At 43.0% G+C, this 20,614-nt stretch overlaps 1 protein-coding gene across 6 annotated transcripts in view; it reads right to left on the reverse strand.

Annotated features, from left to right (window-relative positions):
* The window catches only part of Abcb1 (ATP binding cassette subfamily B member 1), a 145,258-nt gene that overhangs the window by 7,989 nt on the left and 116,655 nt on the right, over positions 1 to 20,614 (reverse strand). For all 6 annotated transcript variants that reach the window (XM_040735824.1, XM_040735825.1, XM_040735821.1 and 3 more), the window contains 10 exons: positions 19,356 to 19,532; positions 18,559 to 18,705; positions 15,801 to 15,908; positions 14,079 to 14,156; positions 11,066 to 11,149; positions 9,814 to 10,017; positions 5,695 to 5,795; positions 4,344 to 4,484; positions 2,956 to 3,112; positions 2,304 to 2,501 (listed from right to left, as the gene is read on the reverse strand). In XM_040735824.1, coding sequence (XP_040591758.1) covers positions 2,304 to 2,501; positions 2,956 to 3,112; positions 4,344 to 4,484; positions 5,695 to 5,795; positions 9,814 to 10,017; positions 11,066 to 11,149; positions 14,079 to 14,156; positions 15,801 to 15,908; positions 18,559 to 18,705; positions 19,356 to 19,532 — 1,395 coding nt within the window. The remainder of the gene's footprint in view (positions 1 to 2,303; positions 2,502 to 2,955; positions 3,113 to 4,343; positions 4,485 to 5,694; positions 5,796 to 9,813; positions 10,018 to 11,065; positions 11,150 to 14,078; positions 14,157 to 15,800; positions 15,909 to 18,558; positions 18,706 to 19,355; positions 19,533 to 20,614) is intronic.

Consider the following 20,614-nt stretch of genomic DNA (forward strand, 5'->3'; position numbering starts at 1 on the left):
ACATTTAGTCCTGTGTTCAAACTTCAGTGATAAAACTGAAACTTGAAATCAGAACTCTAAGAAAATAGTTTTTTAAAAAGACAGCAAATTGCCAGGCAGTGGTGGCACACGCCTTTAATACCAGGACTTGGGAGACAGGGGCAGGCGGATGTCTGTGAGTTCAAGGCCAGTCTGGTCTACAGAATGAGTTCTAGGACAGCCTCCAAAGTCACAGAGAAGCCCTGTCTCGAATACCCGTCCCCCCAAAAGGCAGTAAGTTAGCACAACTCTTTTAACCGTAAAGAATTGATGCAGTAAGGTCTTAACTGGTGTGTGTGTGTGTGTGTGTGTGTGTGTGTGTGTGTGTGTTTATTTATTTTGTTTTTACAATCTGACCACACACATACACATCCATTCCTCCACTGTTTCTCTTCAGGGTAGGCCTTCCATGGACATCAACCGCCATGGTATATCAAGTTATAATAAGACTAGGCATATCCTCTCCTATTAAGGCTGGTTTAAACCCAGTTTGAGGAAAGGGCCTCAACAGCAGGTAACAGAGTCAGAGACAGCCCCTGCTTCCACAGTTAGGAGTCCTACAAGAAGACCAAGCTACAATTGTAACAATATGCGGAGGGCCTAGGTCAGTCCCATGCAGGCTCCCTGGTTGTTGATCCAGTCTGGGAGCCCCTGTGAGTCTGGTTAATTGATTCTGTGAGTTTTCTTGTGATGTCCTTGACCCCTCTGGCTCCTACAGACCTTCTCCCCCATCATAACCAGTTTTGAATAAAACAGAAAAGAGGTCATCAGCAGGGCACTGCTGGTGCACGCCTTTAATCCCAGCACTCTGGAGGCAGAGGCAGTTGCATCTCTGTGAGTTCAAGGTCAACATGGTCTGTAGAGCAAGAAGAAGAAAAGAAGAGGAGGAGGAGGAAGAAGAAGAAGAAGAAGAAGAAGAAGAAGAAGAAGAAGAAGAAGAAGAAGAAGAAGAAGAAGAAGAAGAAGAAGAAGAAGAAGAAGAAGAAGAAGAAGAAGAAGAGAAGGAAGGAAAGGAAGGAAGGAAGGAAGAAAGAAAGAAAGAAAGAAAGAAAGAAAGAAAGAAAGAAAGAAAGAAAGAAAGAAAGAAAGGAGAAAGAGGACATCCTGGTCAACAAAGAGAGGTCCAGGATGGCTAGGGCTGTTAAAAAACCCTGTCTTGGAAAAGAAGGAAGGGAGGGAGGAAGGGAGGGAGCGAGGAAAACTGATTCAAGTAGTAGTGAATAATTTGTGGGGAAGTTAAAAAAAATGGACAGCGGACAGCAGACAGCAGTTGTAAAATTCTCTTCTCTTCATCTCAGTCACGGCTGCTGCCGCCAAACCTCCCTGGTACAGTGGGCCATTGCTAATGCTTCTGCCGTGTTCTGTTCTGAGTAATCATAACTAAATGCAAACATGGTAACAATTCCCTGCTCTGAATTCTGCTTCTTTGGCTCTTAACCACCACCCCCCTTATTATAATCATTAAAATTCATTACTCCCTGTAAGATTTCTCTCATGCCCAGCACCTAAGAGAGATTCTGACCGGCTCTCAGTTTTGCTGAATATGGAATCCTGATGGCTCCCTCACCACTTTAGTTGAGAAAACAAAAGGGCATCCCTCCATATTCCTATCCACTCTCCAGTTGTGCCCATCTTTCTTTGGGAGTCCTGTCTGCTTTGCTGTGCCATGGAAGACACAGGGTATTGTATTACCCTGACCTCCTCTTCACCAGTTCTCTGAACGGCCTCCCATCCCTGCTGCTGTTCTTTCTTGCCTCCTGACCCTAGATTTTCATCCTATTCCACACCCACTTAAATTTCCGCATCGCACTCTAACCATCTTCAACCATGACAAACCGTTTGCACCCGGCAGCTCTTCACTGAGAGTCAGTGGTGGAAACAGCCCACACGTCGCCACATTGTATCAGGGCTTCTCAGTCCTCATCTGCGCACAGCCTGCCCTTGCAAACCACTTCTCCAATGAAAAGCATCCTACCCCTCACTTTTCAGCTCATTCCCATCTCCTGCAACTCTTCATCTTTCTGGCTGCTTCCGGGCTTGCCAGCTGAGCTCTCGCCATGGCAAGGGAGATGGGTGGTCAAAAGCCGCTTGCCACAGAGGATGAGGGCAGCATGGTGAGAGAGAAACTGGGTATACTGGCTGGTGCGGTCGTCAGAGTGCTGTCACACTGTCTAGCAGTGGCTCTTGCTTAAAGGTTCAAAAAGCCATGATCTATGTTCAGGGGTTAAACACATCTGGATGATTAATAACCCAAAATGTGCTGAGGGTGAACAACGTGTGCTCACCACTGTCCCGGCCATGGGGTCGTAGAACCGCTCGAGCAGCTGGACCACGGTGCTCTTCCCACAGCCACTGCTGCCCACCAGGGCCAGCGTCTGACCCTTTTTCACCTCCAGGTTCAGCCCCTGGAGCACGGGGATGTCGGGTCGGGTGGGGTAGTTGAACTTGACTCCATTAAATTTCACATTTCCTTCCAACGTATTCTAAAATGGGAACAGTAACAGTTAGTTTGATTAGGACAATCATGAAAACACGGAGTACAGTGGTGACTCCTAGTGCCAGATGTTGGAAGTGACCTTCTGTCATAGTTAAATTTCATTTCCTCTCTGGAATTAAATTTGAAGAGGTAATCGTTTTGCAGCATGAATTCTCAATACAACACCAATGTACTCTCCCAGACTAGCATAACTACATACAGGAAAGCCTAATGGACTGGATTTCCATGTATCTTGGACAGGATTCTTATCTCCCTCTAACTTTATTTTATAAAATTAATTATCATTAGTATACAGTATTAACATTTATTCCGATCAGCCCATCTAGGTCTTAGCAACAGCATATAATTTTTAGAATTAAAGCACAAATGTTATTCAGTTTCCCCTTTGTGCCTTTTCACTGAGGAGTTAGGGGTCTATCATCAACTGAAAGGAAACTCACAGGCTTCAGGCCTTCGGTGCTGTAGCTGTCGATGGAAGGGACTTTTTCAATGATCATGATGATATGCGATGCCGACACTTTGGCTTTGGCATAGTCAGGAGCGAATGAGCTGACCTGCCCAACTGCCATGGCCCCGAAGACAATAGCTGAGAAAACTCTGGAAAAGAAAAGACAAGCATGCACACACCACATAGCTACATGCTGCAGTGTGGCACTCTCTAACCCAGGAGGAACTGCAATTATGAAGTTGAAAGACAGAAACCCCTCTCCCTGACACGTTCTCCTCAGCATGCAAAGTGGTTCTTCTCCACCTCTCCCGTGTCCTCAGCCACTCACAGCGTGACCTTTGCTTAAGCTTCCTTCTAAGAATTACAAATTTGTTTTCCACGCCTTGAACCTGGGGTGGTCTTGTGACATGGTTTCACCGACAGGATGTGATGGAAATCACTGTTCCCTGTTTCAAGCCTATGACTCAACGTATGTTTTCTTACTTTATTTTTCTCTCCTTCACTCTGGCCAATGAGCCTATGGCTCACCGCAGACATCGTTCCCGGTGTCTAACTCATATGTGTAAACAAATATAAGAAAGGAGCAACTGGTTTGCCCTTACCCTCCTTCCCAAGACAAAAGTCCCACTGTCCTTCTCTCCTCCGGCAGAGCACCCTTCCAGCTGAGCAGTGCAAGCTGGCCAGCTTCAGTCAAGGCTACTCCTGACATGTTTATGGAAAGCTGTGGGCCTCGGCAACCCTTTGTCTAAGCTGACTAATCGGAAATGATGTGTGAGAGGGACTCACGCAAGGCCGCCCATAACACTTGAACAACAACAACGACGACGAGACAGCCCTCTAGGAGAAAGAGGGCTTCAGCTTCTGAGTAACCTTCCCAGTTTGTGGGGAGTCTTTCTACGTCCTCTCTCTCTCTCTCTCTCTCTCTCTCTCTCTCTCTCTCTCTCTCTCTCTCTCTCTGTGTGTGTGTGTGTGTGTGTGTGTGTGTGTGTGTGTCTGCGTGCATGTATATGTGTTCCTTTACCCTTATTAGGTTTGCTAGGAGTGGGCACATCACCCACCTCTTAGCTGCCCTGTGGGAAAGCTTTTCAAAGGGGCCATTCACTTCCTGGCTGAACATGAGCCCTCCTTCCAAAGGCATGGTCTTGAGCTGAATCAATATGTGTAGGCACAGATTTGTAACGGTCAGACATGTGGGAGTCAACTCGGGGTAGAAAATTTTTGGATGAAATGTGGAGTATCTATCAGTGTTACCACACAGACCCTCAGAGGCCAAAGGCAGCTTTCTTAGTCACCAAAGGCTCTCAGTGACACTTCACCATACACTGTCTCGTCCCAGACTTGCCCCCAGGGTTAAATTATGAATATGAACCCAATACTCACAGCAGAACATTTTCAAATGTCATTAATTCACGTGCCACCAAGTAGGCACCAAACCGGAAACAGGCAGCATAGGAAAAATACATCATGGCCTGGGTGAAGGAGAACGTGATCCCAAAGACATGCGCTTTTTTCAAAGCGTTTCTGGAACGAAGAGAACCCAAATTCACTTCACTTCACTTCTCAGTCATTCAAGGAACTGACCGTGGGTTGGCAGTGGGCACACAGGAGTGACAGACAGAGTAGATTCCATTTCTTATGTTTTTGGTTGTGAGCCTAGCCTTTAACGGCTGAGCTATCCCTCCAGCCCTGTGGATTCCATTTCTAAGGAACACAGTTCGAGGCCCTTTGACTTAGCTGTGTGAACTTAGGAAACTGCCTCATCTCTGAGGCTCAGTGGTGTCTTCATCCCTAAGGTAGGACTATTCACCTCAGCGGGTTCTCACTAGGCCTGTAACCCTGAGAGGAGCCTGCTTTACATTAACAAATGAATGGTCCTTCCCTTTCCAATATCACTGAACCCAACACATGTACCCAACACCCTCAAGCTATGGGTGACAGGGCAGCAGGCATGTCCTTGCCCTCGGAAATCTAGATGAGGTGCACGTCATCAGTCAGTGGAGGAACAATGCGCTGTGGGGAGAGACAAGCCCTGGAGTGTCTGCAGCCAGAGAGGCTTACAAACCACGAACGTTCCAGGAATGTCTGAACAACAAGGATCTTGGGGAGGCCTGGGCAGGAACAGGGTGGGAAGGGGCAGCCCTTTGACCTTCCAATCCTGCTAAAAACTTTCTTCTTGTCTTTGCCACTCACTGGGATTTCAAATGAAGACCTTCCCCAGAAAAAGAGGGCCTAGCGGCCATGATTATGACAAAGGTGCTTGGAAACCCTTCAGAGAGGTCTAGAAGCTGAAACTCTAAGGTTGGGCTTGCTCATGTCCTAGTTCACTTTTTTTTCAGAGTCCTCATCAATACTGCTGGGGTACAGGGAGAAGAGAGGATCTCCTCAGGAAAGAAAGGAACAGGAAGCACCCTTGAGAGATCCCCTCAGTGTCTCACAACACCCCCAATTTCATGTTCCACAGAGAACCTTCACCCCAAATCCAGCAAACAGCGGGGCCATTATCCCAACTGGACACAGAGGCGTTGACAGTTGTCCTCTTGTCTCTCCTCCTCATTGTCACCAGCAGTCACTGCCTCTGCTTCCCGGACGCCCCTGCCTAAGCTCGGGTCTCAGGTGTTCCTTCTAGTGCTTTCGTCCTGTTCCCTCTACCGTCTGGCAAAGGCAATCCCGAACACTGAATCCTTACTAGAAAACTCCTCAGAGCCCTGGTCCACTCTTCAGGGCTTCTTACCTGTATGGTACCTGCAAGCTCTGGGCATACATGTTTTCAAACTTCTGCTCCCGAGTCAAGGAGACGACGGTGCGGAAGTTCTCGATTGCTTCAGTAGCGATCTGTAAAAGGCCACCCATTACCAGGCACCAAGTCAGACACAGAAAATGAACTTGAACTCTGCAATCAATAGCATTAACCTATTATAACTTGTCACTCATGTATCATTATCAATAGCTATCTTCCGTATGGAAAAGAATGGTGACTTATGAAACTGCATTTTCCTTTCTTTGGGGACCAGATGATTTGGTCTGGCCCTCTACACAGAAACAGCAGCTGGGACACCAAACCTTGACTCATTTGTCTAAAGCCATGCGGCATCTCACGAAGGAGTCTGTCTTCTGTGAAGGTGATATCTAAATAGCATTTATTGCTACTTTTTTTGAAAATGTGATATTTATCCAAAACTTTTTCTCTGTGTAACTCAATAAAGTTTAAAAGATGTTCAGAGAGTAATGAAGATGGTCAATAACTACACACTGTGTTTTATAAATTAGCTCACACATGTTTTTCTAAACATACACATCTGTAACAAAATGTAAACTGAATTCTATATTTTGCCTAACCAATTTCAACAGTATTTTTCACGCTCATTCAATATATATTAATAATGAGTTGGGGTTTTGTATTTTGGTTTTGGTTTTTTGAGACAGGGTTTCTCTGTGTTACTGCCCTGGCTATCCTGGCTGTCTTTTGATGAGCAGGAGATAATCAATTTTTTTCAAGACAGCTTCTAATATTTAGTTGCATTCTAATTGTATTTACCATCACCAAGGCTATTTAGTTAGGACACTATAGCTGTCGCCTTCCTTTGCATTCTTTTCAAAGGGAAATGGAGACTATCAAGAGCATGTAGGCCACGTGGAAGGGATTTTGCCTGTACCAGCAGTGGGACTTAAACCACTATCACTAGCTTATCTGAAAGGAGGGTGTGGACCAGAAGGTCTCTGAAGTCCTTTTAAAACTGTACCTCTCCAGAAATGGAAGTCACTGGTTAAGATTCTGTGCCTCTTTTTGGTGGTTTTACTGATGAAATGATCAGTAAAAGACACACCCTAGAAACCTAGTGCAATTTGCTACTTAAAAAGCCGTGTAAGTGTGAACTCTCATTTACACCTCACTGAATCTTACACAAATTTTCTTACTTCTGTGATGACAGCAAATATTTCATTAAGAATGAAGTCAGTTTTGAAGTCCAGAACAAAGAAGAAGCTACCAGAAGAAAAAAATGAACAAATTCCTTAAAATACTTATTTTAAAAATTAAAATATTTTTCTCTGATCTAGAACCACCAAAAAGGCAATTAAGAAGAAAATATTTTATAAACTTTGCACATTTCTTTTTTTTTTGATTTTTTTATTCTTTTTTTAAAATTTAGATAAGAAACAAGGTTGCTTCACAAGTCAGTTCCAGGTCCCTCTCCTGGATCTGAGTTTGAATCGCCATCACACACAAAAGCTGGCATGGCCGTGCCTGCCTGGAACCTCAGGGCTGGGGGAAGTAGCTTGCAAAGTGTGAGGGCAACAATTACTTCACAGTGAGCTCGCCTCATCTTGATGCACAATGAGGCAATTAGGAAATGCCTGAAGTAGCAGCCATATCCTCACAACTTCAATAGAGACCAGTCAGCACCAGCAAGAAGGAAGTTTAAGTTCAAAGAAGAGTAAATAGCTCTGCTTCCTTTGAAGGGGCTGCGTACCAAGTCGTTCTAAAGTAAGGAAAACGTGTTTCTCAGAAGCAAACTTGTACTTCTCGTTCTGCCCCAAATAAACGGAGGTTTGACAAGAATTTATATTAAAAAGATAAATGCATATATTACACAGACTGCTCATTATCTCATAAAAATGGAATAGAACAATCTCAAGCCCCGATAATGGGCACAGTGGAGTTTATCTGCGCATTCTGACACCGCACCACAAAGACAGGATATGAACGGGACCTCCATTGCACTGATCTGCTCTGAGATCCCAAATAAGCACATTGTCAAGTGTGGCATGGTATTTATTTATTTATTCCTTATTCAGGGCCAGTATTACTTGGACCAGACCAGATCCAGACTAGTTCCCAACGACAGTCTGCTGGGACCTCACCAGAGGGTGAACTCCACAGACCCTGGCTGGGAACTACTAAAGCCAGTCAGATCATTTCCCTGAAAGAACCCATGCAAACAAAGCAATGGGTCTAAGACGGTGCAGAGGAACAAAGTGTCTTTGATGACTCTGGGGCCTTCCTCCGCTTCCACATCAGTGAGGTGCCTGGCTCACAGAAAGCTGGCCTGGAAACCACAGCCCTGTCACCTGCCTCCTCCAGCTCCGTTTCCTGGGCCCTGGAATGTCAGGGGTCAGTCCTGTTCTGACATCTCACTTCTGCAGGGAACATGTGCTGTCTGACTACCCTCCACCACAACACCACTTGGATTTCTAGCTAATGGGTGTGCCACTGTCTGAGTTTGAATCCCCGCTCCAGGAGGGACTGGCTCTAAGGGAGTAAAAGCCTGTGTGTCCCTCAACCTCACCTGAAAAATGAGGCAACAATAACAGAGTATACCTGACAGAGTCAGTGTAAGGAGGGAAACATTTTCCAGGGGATCAAATAAATGCCACATAACTCTTTGTGGAGATCTGAGGAAAAAAAAATAGCTGAGTGTGCAGAACAACAGGATGAGGGAGAGAAAACAGACAGGAGAGGAAGGGAGGGTGCATGATAGAGAGGAAAGAGAGGGGAGGTGGAGGGTATGTGCCGTTTGCAGAGAAAGCAGGTCTGCGGGCCAGATCAGAGATCCAAAATGGCGTGAGGTACCAGAGTAATTCCAAACTGACTAGACTGAGTAATCTAAAATGGAGAGAACAAGTGCACTTGGGACATTTCCTCTTTGTATCTCCCCAATCATTTATAATAAAATACACCCGCTTTCCTGAATCAGGGATGCTTTTAAGCTTGGTTGAAAGGAAGACAGAGAAGAACAGAGTGTAGGGTGGCGAGTGTGCTGGCTAGTCTTATGTCAGTGACACGAGCTAGAGTCACCAGAGAGGGAGCCTCAGTTGACAAATGCCCCCATATGATTGGGCTGTGAGCAGGCCTGTGGGGTAGTCTCTTAATTAGTGACAAGAAGGCTGAGCTAGCCGTAAGAAGCCAGCCGGTCAGAGCTCCCCTCCGCGGCCTCTGCGTCACCTCCTGCCTCCAGGGTCCTGTTCTGTTTGAGTTCCTGTCATCACTGCTTTTGATGATGAACTCTGAGTAAAATAAATCTTTCCCTCCCCAAACTGCTTTGGTCATGGGTATTTCATAGAAGCAATAGAGACACTATGAGAGAAGAGAGGCAGAGAGAGAGAGAGAGAGAGAGAGAGAGAGAGAGAGAGGGAGGGAGGGAGGGAGGGAGGGAGGGAGGGAGGGAGGGAGGGAGAGAGAGAGAGAGAGAGAGAGAGAGAGAGAGAGAGAGAGAGAGAGATTGAGAGAGAGGAGATAGATAAACAGAAAAAGAAGAAAAGGGCTGGATGAGGAGAGAGGGATATGGAGACAACGGCTTCAAACAAACAAACCCCTGAAAAACAGGTGTCAGTATTTGAAACTAAGGATGTTTCTAACTGTTCTTCAAATTCTAATCTTGAGATAGGTAAAATAAATGTTGCCCCAAAGGGGGCTACTAAAATATTGTCATAAACTATAGAGATGGCTCTGTTGGTAAAGAACTCTAGGACTGACCTCTAGGACTCAGGTAATACATCTCAGCTGTGGGTGGCGGCATGTGTTTGTAATCCTAATGCTGGAGGAGCAAGGATGGGTGGAGAGACCATTTCTCACACAGTGAGCGCCAAAATCTCAAAACACAAAGTGGCCCACACCTGGGAAATAATGCCCAGGGTGATCTCTGATCTTCACACAACATGCACATACATGTGCAGCCACAGGAACACATAGACACACACTCATTCAATACTCTCTCTTACACACACACACACACACACACACACACACACACACCAGCATTGTCAGAGCATAGTTAGTCACAGAGAGTAACAGAATATCACTGGAAAGAATATTTTTTCTACTTAGGTAACAATCATAGTTAGTTTAACTCACCTTCCCAGAACCTTCTAGTTCCTTCTTATCTTTTAGTGCTTGTCCAGACAACATTTTCATCTCAATCACTCCTGCTATTGCAATGATGGGGACAATTGCTAAGAGCAGAAGTGTCAACTGCCAGCCATAGATTAGAGATATGATAATTCCTGTCCCAAGATTTGCTATATTCTGGGTAATGACAGCAAGTCTGGATCCTGTAGCCTGAAAAAGAAGAGAAAATTAGAGACTATTTTATATTCTAAAATATGTTCTAGTATATTTTTAACTAATATGTAGTAACTCATTTTCCTGAAAATCTTCTCACCTATGAAATAAAAAGAAAGATGTACTTAAAAGAAGTTTTTGGTTTCTAAAATGAAGATTCCCATGATTTAAGAATACTGAATGTAGAGTAATAATCCAAACTGCATGTATATATTCATATCTACCCTATTCTTTCAGTACCAAGAAAATGCCAAAGCATGGTGACTAAACCCAACTCATTTTCATCAGTGAATTTTAAGAACATTTTCTCTGTTTCTGACTGAACTATAATGCCTCTTAAGTTTTAGATCACAACTACACTATCCTTCCTTCTCCCAACACCAATTATAAACACTAACCGAGCATGGAAAACAGAGTGATTCTGCTGGGAATGCCAAGAATATGTCCTTTCCTAAGTAACTGTTCCTTGCTACTCATCATCTTCATGTCGTGAGTGACAGCAGACGTAAAAGGAAATTTATAGCTACCTATACACTATATGGTATAAAATGTTTGAATTTTAACATATTTACTGTAAAGAGTTTGGTGTTTGAATGAGAAATGTCCCCCAAGGGCTCAGGCGTTTGAGCACTTGGTTCCCAGCTGGCAGTACTGTTGGGAGGCGTTATGGGAGGTACAGCCTTCCTAGATGAAGGAAATCACTGGAGGCCAGCCTGAGAGGTTAAAGCCTCCTGGCACTTCCAGCCCATTTTCTCTGCTTTGGGCCCACAGCATGATGCCGTCTCTCAGGTTCCCGCTCCCGCTGCCATGCCTGTCACTTGCCGCCACCCGCTCTACCATGATTTACTCTCTTCCCTCTGGAACGTTAAATCCAAATAAACCCTTCCTTCTATAAGTTGCAGTTGGTCATGGTGTTTCACCACAGCGATGGGACAGTAATTAACACAGGTAACTGGTTGCAGTGTTGAAATGGTTACCAGGAAGTCAGTCTCCCGTTAAGCCTACACAGCACCGAGATGAACACCCTCAGAAAGGAAGCACGTACCCCTTTGACCTGAGCAGCATCATTGGCGAGCCTGGTGGTCAATGCTCCAGTGGTGTTTTTAGGGTTATCAAACCAGCTCACATCCTGCGGCACAGAGAGATTTGTTATCTTAAAAGTCCTACTTATGAGACCCTAGCTCTCAGAGGAAGGTGACAGAGACGCTTTTATTTACAGCATTCGCATCCTCTTTGGCGTTGAGGATGTAACACTCAATAGGCAAGAAAAGGATTTAAAAAACAAACGAAAATAGATTATTTCATCCGGGGAAAGTATGTCTTAAGTCTCAGCTTTGTTTAAAGCCTGACTGCAAGTGTTGAACAATGAACACTTAGCAACAAAGTTACTGATGCCTTCAAGACTTCCTTCAGGGATTGGAAGGCGCACAGAAACAAGCAGACACCATCTCAGCAGACACCGGGGAGAAAAGGACAGGGTGAGAAGGGTGCTGCTTTACAGGGTAGGGAAGAGAGAAGGAAAGTCCCTCCCAAAAACATGTGAGCAGGGACAGAACGAAGGAGGGGATGAACGCATCTAAGAAGAGAAAGACACAACATTCAAAAAGGCCCCAAGGCTAAGGCATACTTGATCTGCTCACACACAAGGGAATTCCATCCTGCAGGAATCCTAATTTGTTCTACTGGGATTCCTCTAATTCTTTCCTCCCCAGCCTTTGTGTAGTTACCTATTGTGCCCTGAGGATGACCTCTGTGATGTGGGTGGGGCATGCATACCATGAATGCCCTTTGGCAACTGCAGATACTACACAGAGGCTGTTTCCTGAAAGATCTCAGAAGCATCTAGACTCAGTTGAGGATGGGGGTAATGAAGCCAGTGAGGAGGCTGAGGGAGCTATCAAGGTTGGAGTCTGAACAACTGGTAGAGATACAGAGTAGATATGGCTGGGAAGTGGTGGCATATGCCTTTAGTCTCAGCACTCACTCTGAAGACAGAGGACAGTCAAGGTTACTCAGAGAAACCCAGTCTCGGGAGTGGGGGGTGGGGGGAGTAGATATGAAGTAGTAAGCCTGCTGAGGCAAGAAAAATAAAACGTTCAGAAATATTAAAGTGTGACACATTGACGCATTTATTAATATCAGAAGAGAAAACGTGATCTGTAGTCAGGGCAGAATAAATGAGCTGACTGATAACAAGTCAAAAGCAATCTAGATTTTTAAAAGGACATACAACATAAAAAGGGCTTTCACTTGTAAAACTTCTTATTTCTCATTTTTTACATGTGTTAATGACTGATTGTATGTTTGTGGATGTCATGGCACATACATGGAGGTCAGAGGACAGTTTGTGAGAGTCGGTTCTGTCCGTCTGTCTTGTGGGCTCTGAGGATCAAATTCAGGCCAAGCACATTTAATGGATGGCTATCTCACAGCTTCATATATTTTAAAATAAACACATTTTTATTTTTAATTATGAATTCAGTTTCTAAGATGTTACCTGAATTGGTAATTTGTATTAAGGAATCTGTACCTTTTTATTTTGAAAGGCTAGAAAATGACTCATTATCGTCTATATCAATTGACTTTTTAGTATTCGGGTACTTAAGTATTACCCCACTGTAACATGACATCCTTGAAGAGAGAGGTCATTCAGATTCGAACACCTCACACAACTTAGTACTATACTTCCTAAGTAGTGGCTGTGATATGCCTGCCCTATTAACAGTTTGTACTGTTCACACACACCATCCTCTCTGCTCACGAATATAACGGACCTGATAGTTGGCCTGGAGGCTGAAGGGGTAATGGGGTACATGGTGCTGTAACAAGGTCAACTTTGAGATTGTTTAAGTAGAATCTAGGTTATAAATACAGCTTGAAGGCTGTGATCCCAGGACTTGGGAGATGGAGTTCAGTATTATGCTCAGCTACATTGTGAGTTTGAAGTTAAGCTTGGGTATAAATGACCTAAGTCCAAGGGGAGAGACTTCCATAAAACAGTGCTCTCTCACCCATCAGGTTAGCTGTTTGTATAAGGACACCATTAGTTAACTATTTCTATAAATTCATAAGCGGTTATAGGTTGAGTGGAAAAGGACTGTCTTGGAAATCTGAACACAAGAAACTGGTATTTCTCACTCTTGCTTTTTTTTTTTTCAGTATTGGGGACTGAATGGATTCTAGGCTCCGCCTCTGTGTTACATCTTAGTCTTGTGGGACAGCTTTCAGGATGCCCGGTCTATACCACCCGTGAGTCTTATGCATCCCAGGATGCTATTAATGTGGTCCAACAAGTTTGTAGATAACAACATCTCATTTTAATGTAAAAAAGTTGGACACTCTGTATCAGGAGCATTATTTTATGGTGATAACTAGTAATTCTGAAAGGGAAGACTTAAGGTCACATATAACATTTTCATGATTGCTAAAGTTTTCTACTTTGAACAGGACTGTTAACAATATTGTCAGTTACTAAGAGCTGAATGTACAGAATGTAATAGGTACTCATATTAAGTCATGACAAGCTAATGACCCTGTCACTTGGGTCACTCCTTTAGTCTTGCCTCAGCAAAGAATCTCCACGGTGAGGAATGGGCCGTGAAAATGCATCTGAATTTGGGCAAGCGGAATGCAAACTATCCCCAGGTTCAGAGAGGCATGACAGCATGTTCTGAGTGTGCAGGAAAAGGGAGGTGACAGAGGGGCATAATGGTACAGATGACCTCGGCTAACACATCTCAAGCTTTGCACTAGGACAAACTATAGAGGGTCATCTTGGCTTCCACCGCCTCTCACTGCTGAGACAAAATAGCTGATGGAGAGCCACCAGGAGACGCAATATTCTCAAGCCAGCCCTGTTCCTCGTGCCTGCCTGCAGCAAACAGGCTGCAGGTCTGCAGCCTACATCTATGGATGGCTCACCAGCATCTCAAGAGGAGGCTGCTGGAGACCCACGAAGGATCTCTCTCTAAGGAACTGGACAGGGCTCGCACAGTCTGTGTCCACAGAACACAAGAGAAGTCCTACTCACCCCAGAATGCAAGCCTCACCAGCCATACCTGTCTCAGCATGGATTTGAAAACCATGTATCGGAGTCGCTTGGTGAGGATCTCTCCAGCCTTGCCAAATGTGAAGCCCTAAGAAGAATGAGAATGTGTCACTCAGGAGGCTGGCCAGAGACTCAGACACCAAGTACACAGTGGGAATCAGGACCTGTGAGTGTCTGGAGCAGGAATGGACTTAGCTTGAGCTCTGGCCCTCACTGTTTCTCAGATGGCCAGCTGGACATTTGATCCTTTCCTGGGCTGTGTTTCCACACTAGAAGTCCACGGATCCACTCACCGTTCTTAATGTGCTCTGCAGTCATGGGTCACTGTCTCAGCACCATAGCCCAAATGTGAGGGAGCCACATTCTCTCCCTGTGCTATACCATACCAGCTGTCAAAGCAAAAGTGACCAGCTTAAAGCTGCCTCCTTTCGAATCTTTTACCAAATTCACACGGAGCAACTGTCGATTTTCACACACCTGGGACACTCTTACAGGCAGTGTTTCTCTACCAAGGTCCAGTTCCACAATGAATCTTTTAATTATTTAGTGAACAAACACCATTTTTTTATTTTGTGGTCCTATGTTAAGGACGATGTTTTTTTTTCTGCTAGAATATTAATATTATTAATAAAATTAGAATGTGTTTAACAAAGAAACCTATTTTGTTTTAGCTGAGATTATTTACATGTGTGCTGTTAAAATACTAATATAAGGTGGGTGGCGGTGGTGCACCCCTTTAATCCCAGCACTCGAGGCAGAGGTAAGTGGATCTCTGTGAGTTTGAGGCCAGCCTGGTCTCTAGGGTGAGTTTCAGGACAGCCAAGGCTACAAAGAGAAACCTCTGTTTTGACAAACCAAAAAACAAACAAACAACAAAAAAACCCTAACATATACTTAGAAAGTGTTTAATAAAGAAACCTATTTAGTTTTAGCTATGTGGACTAATATTTGGTGCATTAAGTAAGTGGTTGCTTACATTTTAATCAGTAAGTACTAACATAACATCTCAAATAAATCTGAACTCTTGGTCACATGAGCTCTCTTTATTATCAAGAGGCAACACTGCTCCCATTTACAGATAAGGAAACTGAGGCTTAGACAACTTAAATTACCAGACACATAACTGTGTATATGTGCAAATACATATTTGCACACCTGTGTGTAACACCAAAATCCACACTGGATGCTTTCCCACACTATACTGCAAGAGTGTTTAGTTCATTTACAACTGTATTTGAACCTAATGATCTGCAGGCTGCAAAATACCTTGTTCATATTTCTTAGGTTTTTTAAGACTGTCATTTTCCCATTCCTGAGGCTTTTTTTTTCCTTTTGTAAGAGATAGATAAGCATTTGAAAACCTTTTAAATCAGTGTGACCTATTTGGAGTTTCATTTATTTGTTTGTTTGTTTTGGAATACAGGAAGACAGTCCTCTGACTATTCAAACTGACCAGTGGTAGTAGATCCAAGGTGATTCAGGCTAACCCCAAAATATGTACTTAAGTCCTCACCTTCCATTTCTATACTAGATAGAACAATCTGTTCAATACGATTATATCACTGTTTCCATCTAGTGCATACTTGGTTGGGAAAGAGAAGGCAAGGATAGTCAGAGGGCAAAAAAACACTCTGACTATCATTGGGCATGGTAAGAGAGGAACAATTTTATGATAAGGACAATACATGCTTATCAATCCCCTGAGTGGATGAAGTGATAATAAGACACTTACCTGAAGAAAAAATGTAATAAAAGAAATGACCCCGAGGATCAGAAACAATAAGGAAAACAAGTTGCTATCCTGGCGTTTGGTTTCATCATCAGAATTTTTTGTGAAAACCTATTTAGAAAAAAAAATTGAAGGGTTATTAGTTCCATCACTACGGAAGCATTCTGCATCTGCCCCTATTTAACACAGTATGAAGTTTAGGAGTTGGAACAGTCTTTGTACCCTAGAACAGAATTGGCTTCTGGAATAAAGCCAGCCTCTAATGCACCTGCGTTCTGCCTTTGTTGGGTCACAGGAGTGGGGTTGGTCATTTTCATTCACAAATTCATCCAACATTCTTTGCATTCATGTTCCTCCTAGAGAAACAGGTGTGGTACTCCTTTGTAAGAAGAAATCAAACAAATACTCTCCTTTTGATTTTCTTATAACAGACTGTATCATGAGTCGGATGTGTGTGTGTGTGTGTGTGTGTGTGTGTGTGTGTGTGTGTGTCAGGTTGAGCAGATGTGTATGGAGCACAGAGGTCAAGCTTGTGTGTGGTTGCTTAAGATTTTCCACTCTTTTTAGATTTATTTACTTTATTTTCCTGTGTATGAGTTTTTGTTCTATAATGTTTTCCCTTCTTTGTAGTATTTTCATAGCTTATAAAAATACCTTACACAAGTCTTTCATATATGTATTTTAGACATAGATCTGGGGAATGCCAGCCTACAATCCTACGGCCAGAGAGTCTGGAAAACAGAACCTTTATTCAATGACTGATGGAAGCAGAGGCAGACTCACACAGCTAAACACTTAGCTGAACTCAAGGAACCCAGTGACAGAGAGGGAGGACTGATAGCAAAGGGGTTAAGACTGGGATGGTTTAACCCCCAGAAACAGCTGACCTGACAAGGGTTAGCTCTTGAATCCCAGACTGATGCCTGGGAATCCAGCATGGGACTGATCAAGACCCCCTGAACGTGAGTGTCAATGAAGAGGCCTAGGCAATCTATTAGGCCTTGGATAGTAGATCAGTATTTATCCAGGCATACAAATGGAGTTTGAACTCCCATCCAACAATATGAGATGCACTCTCACCCTGGACTCTTGGGGGAGGGTCTAATCCCTGCCCTGGATGAAATGACAGACTATGGACACCTCCATGGAGGGCCTCACCGGAAATGAAGGGGTATTGGGGGGTTGAGGGGAGGGTGTGGGAGGAGGGGAGGGAAACGGAGAGAGACCTGGGATTTACATGTGAAGCAACCTTGTTTCAATTTTAAATTTAAAAATAAAAATAAATACCTTACACAAATTGGATACTGAGCAAACATTTCTTGAATGACATATTAAACATGCGTGTTAATCTAAGAAGGCATATGTAGACTAGAAGAGTTTGGTTGTACAATGAATAGTGTTTGTTTTATGCTTCTTATGGTGATGTTTCTGTCTGCCAAAGATTTTCAGCAGTAAGGCAAATGTGTCTTCAGTATCATGTCTGATGATCTGCGTCTGTCAGTAAACCAAGAACATGGCTGCTTAGACTACAGCTGTTATTTAAATGCTGCTGTTAAAATTAGGTAGACCCAGCATGTTTGCTTCTACCTTCAGGGAGCGTGTTAATAGTTTGCATATGAGGAGCATGTTAACAGTTTGCATATGAAGTCTCCCAACAAAAGGCTCATTGGGTAAATTTTATTCCTCAGCTGCTGGATCTACTCATTGATGGGTGTTTGGAATACGAGTGCGCAGGCCTCATCAATGGATGGGCACACTGTATATGTGCATTATAGGGAGGTGGGACCTTGAGAAAGTACATCACATCATGGCGAGGGAAGGAATCGTGGATAAATATGCCTTGTTCCTTGTTCATTCCTATCTTTCTTGTTCCTGGACACCATAAGAGAGGTGGCTTCTGCCACATGCTGCTACCAACACCATGCCCTGCCTCGGGCTTGCAACAACGAGTACAACTGACTTTAGCCTGAAACCTAGGAAAGTGTGAGTAAAATAAATCTCCCCTTCTCTTGTATTTCTTCTCTGAGATTCCAGCATGGTAACTCATGCCTGCCACCCTAGAAGGCTGAAACAGAAAAGATCTGAAGTTCAAGTTCTGCCAAGACCAACCTAGGCAGCTTAGAAAGACCTTGTCTCCAAATAAAAATCGTAAATGGCAAGGGTGTGCTGCGTGGTGCAGCACTTGTCTAGAGTATGGTTCAATCTCCTGCAGTGTGAAAGAAGAGAAAAAACTGTCTGCTATCGTTATGAAAAGCTAACTAATGTAGATCTGTTTCCCTCTGTTTCAGTCTCAGGCCTGTTCATAGCCAGCCAGCAGTGTTTATTTTACACAACAGGTCATTGGCAACCCAGTTTGGCAAACATAAAAGAACCTCTGGGAAGATCAGTTGGGTTCATCTGATGGGTTGATGGGTTCATGACTTTGGCTCAGAGTTCAATGTTGGCAAACATGGAAGACAGAGTTCCCCAGTTCCACTGACTATGTCAGCAAGTGGGTGCCCAGGACCCTAGAATGGAAACCATTAGGGAACCCAGATAAAAATCAATACAAAAAATGTTTACAAAATTGTTCTTATAAACTTCAATTACACTTTCAGCCAAGTTGATTCTTGTGAAGGAAAATGTTTTAATGACTTACATGTATAAGACATATATACGTGTGTATATGTATGTATGTATGTGTGTGTGTATTAGAGATCGTTCATTCATTTTGTCTAGTCGAGACTCTTTAAGTAATATAAAAATGGATATAATCACTTACCCCTATGACCTTAGAAAATATTATTGAGAATGCTGGTTGCAAGCCTCCATTTATTATGGCACAAAATATGCCAACCACAAAGTATGGCCATTCAGATGAATTCAACTTTAGGATCTGCCAAAAGGAAACTGGAGGTACATCTTCATCCTAGAAAACATATACATTACAACAAGATATTTTTTTAAGATTATCACTGATTTTGCTGTGTAGAGTTCTTCTATGTGCACAAGGCTTTCTTCGGCAGTTGAGGCAGGCTCTCTTGTATTTCAGGCTGGCTTCAAATAAACTGTCTTGAACATCTAATCTTTCTGCCTTCACCATTCATGTGTTGGGCTTACAAGAAGGGTACAAGTTTTTAAAATAAATATTTACCCTATTTTTATTCCTTATCAGTTATGGATATTTGCCTTCAAATACAACTTTAATACAATATAGTACCCCTTTACTTCTTAAGAAATGAATAATGCTTCCACAAATAATTAATTCTTGGCATTCAACAGATGACAAGAATATTAATCAATAAGGATAATCATAATAGAAATAGTAATACTTAAATACCTACTATATGGTCTCTTCATATTCTAAGTCCTATTTCTAAACATCTTGGTATTAACTTTTACTCTTAAACTTAAACTGACTATAAAACATCACCATTTTGGTTTCTGGAGCACTATGGAGATCAGAACAAAAGGATTACAGAAAATATCCTGTAGTTTCCACCCCTTCAGTCTAAGCACACTCAACTAGAAGGACTCATGGGGAGGATTTAGGACATAATATTCAATCTTTGTCCGTACCAAGGCCTCTTTTGTACTAAGCTTCCTGTCTTGGTCATGTGGTCCACGGACACTTCGGCGAGATGATCTCCTTCTGATTAGACTGGATCCCAAATCTTTTGAAGACATGTCTAAATTATCAATTTCATTTTTAGATTCACAAACTTCATTTCCTAATTCAATTTCGTTTCCTGCTGTCTAAAATACATAAGAAATATGAGTAGGTTAAGCTCCAATAATGGAAATTAATCATTGAAAATAAATAGCAAGAAAAAATATTGAATTACTTAAATCAAAGGAAACGGTGAAATTAAGCTACTCTTCCTTCTTGTGTGATATGTTGGGAGAAAAAGCTTAGAGATTCTTTGTGAATATGCTGGAATAAGATGACAAGCTTTCTGTGTATTTTCTCTAGTCATCTCTTCCCTGGGAACATGTGGTTCAATCAGCTTTGCTTTAGAACCAGTGTGTGAACAGCAACTCAAAAGAGACTGAAATGTTTCAGATTTTCAATAAAGCGGTGTTTTTTAAAAAATTTATTAGGTTTTTTTTTTGTACCAAGCCTTCAGAATTTGGTGTGCATTTTCACCATTCAATGATCACTATCACCCATGGCTAATAACTATTATGGTAGATAGGTCAGCTTAAGTTTTTTTCCATTTTTCCTTAGTTATCCTTCTTTGGTGCTTCTCTTTTCCAAAAAAGAAAAAAAAGTCAATCTAAAGCACTAGTCCTGAATACTATTCTATAAAAAAAAAATAGTAAAGCAGCAGAGGTCTGCCCAGACAGAAAGCTAAAGCATAATTATAATTCCCTTCCAAGAGGTCCTCAGGGCTACACTTGGGCCTCAAGTTGGGAAGGAGAGAGTTCGACAGGAACAATACAGTTCATGGAGATCTAAGTATAACTAGCCCCAAAGAGAAGCTTCGCTTTAAAGCAGAAGACAGGAGCTTCTTCAGGAATGAAAATGAGAGAGATGGGGAGAGGGAGGGAGAGATGAGATGAGGGGAGGGAGAGGGAGGGGGAGGGAAGGAGAGGGAGGGAGAGGGAGGGAGAGGGAGGGAGCATCTTCAAAGTACCACTCCAGCAGTTGTCCCTGAGGAGTCTTCGACCAATCGAAAACACGAAAGAAAGGATAGTGTTTTCATAACCTTGTCAAAGTTGAAAGAAGTTTTATATCGCATGACTTAGTTCAGCATAGTGTATGTGATAAGGAGCACGGAGGAACCATGTACCATAAATTGAGAATCATCAAGCTACACTACCATGCTTCTTTTTTA

This window comes from Mesocricetus auratus, unplaced genomic scaffold (genome assembly GCF_017639785.1).
Source record: "Mesocricetus auratus isolate SY011 unplaced genomic scaffold, BCM_Maur_2.0 Super-Scaffold_100051, whole genome shotgun sequence".
NCBI classification, from domain to species: domain Eukaryota; kingdom Metazoa; phylum Chordata; class Mammalia; order Rodentia; family Cricetidae; genus Mesocricetus; species Mesocricetus auratus.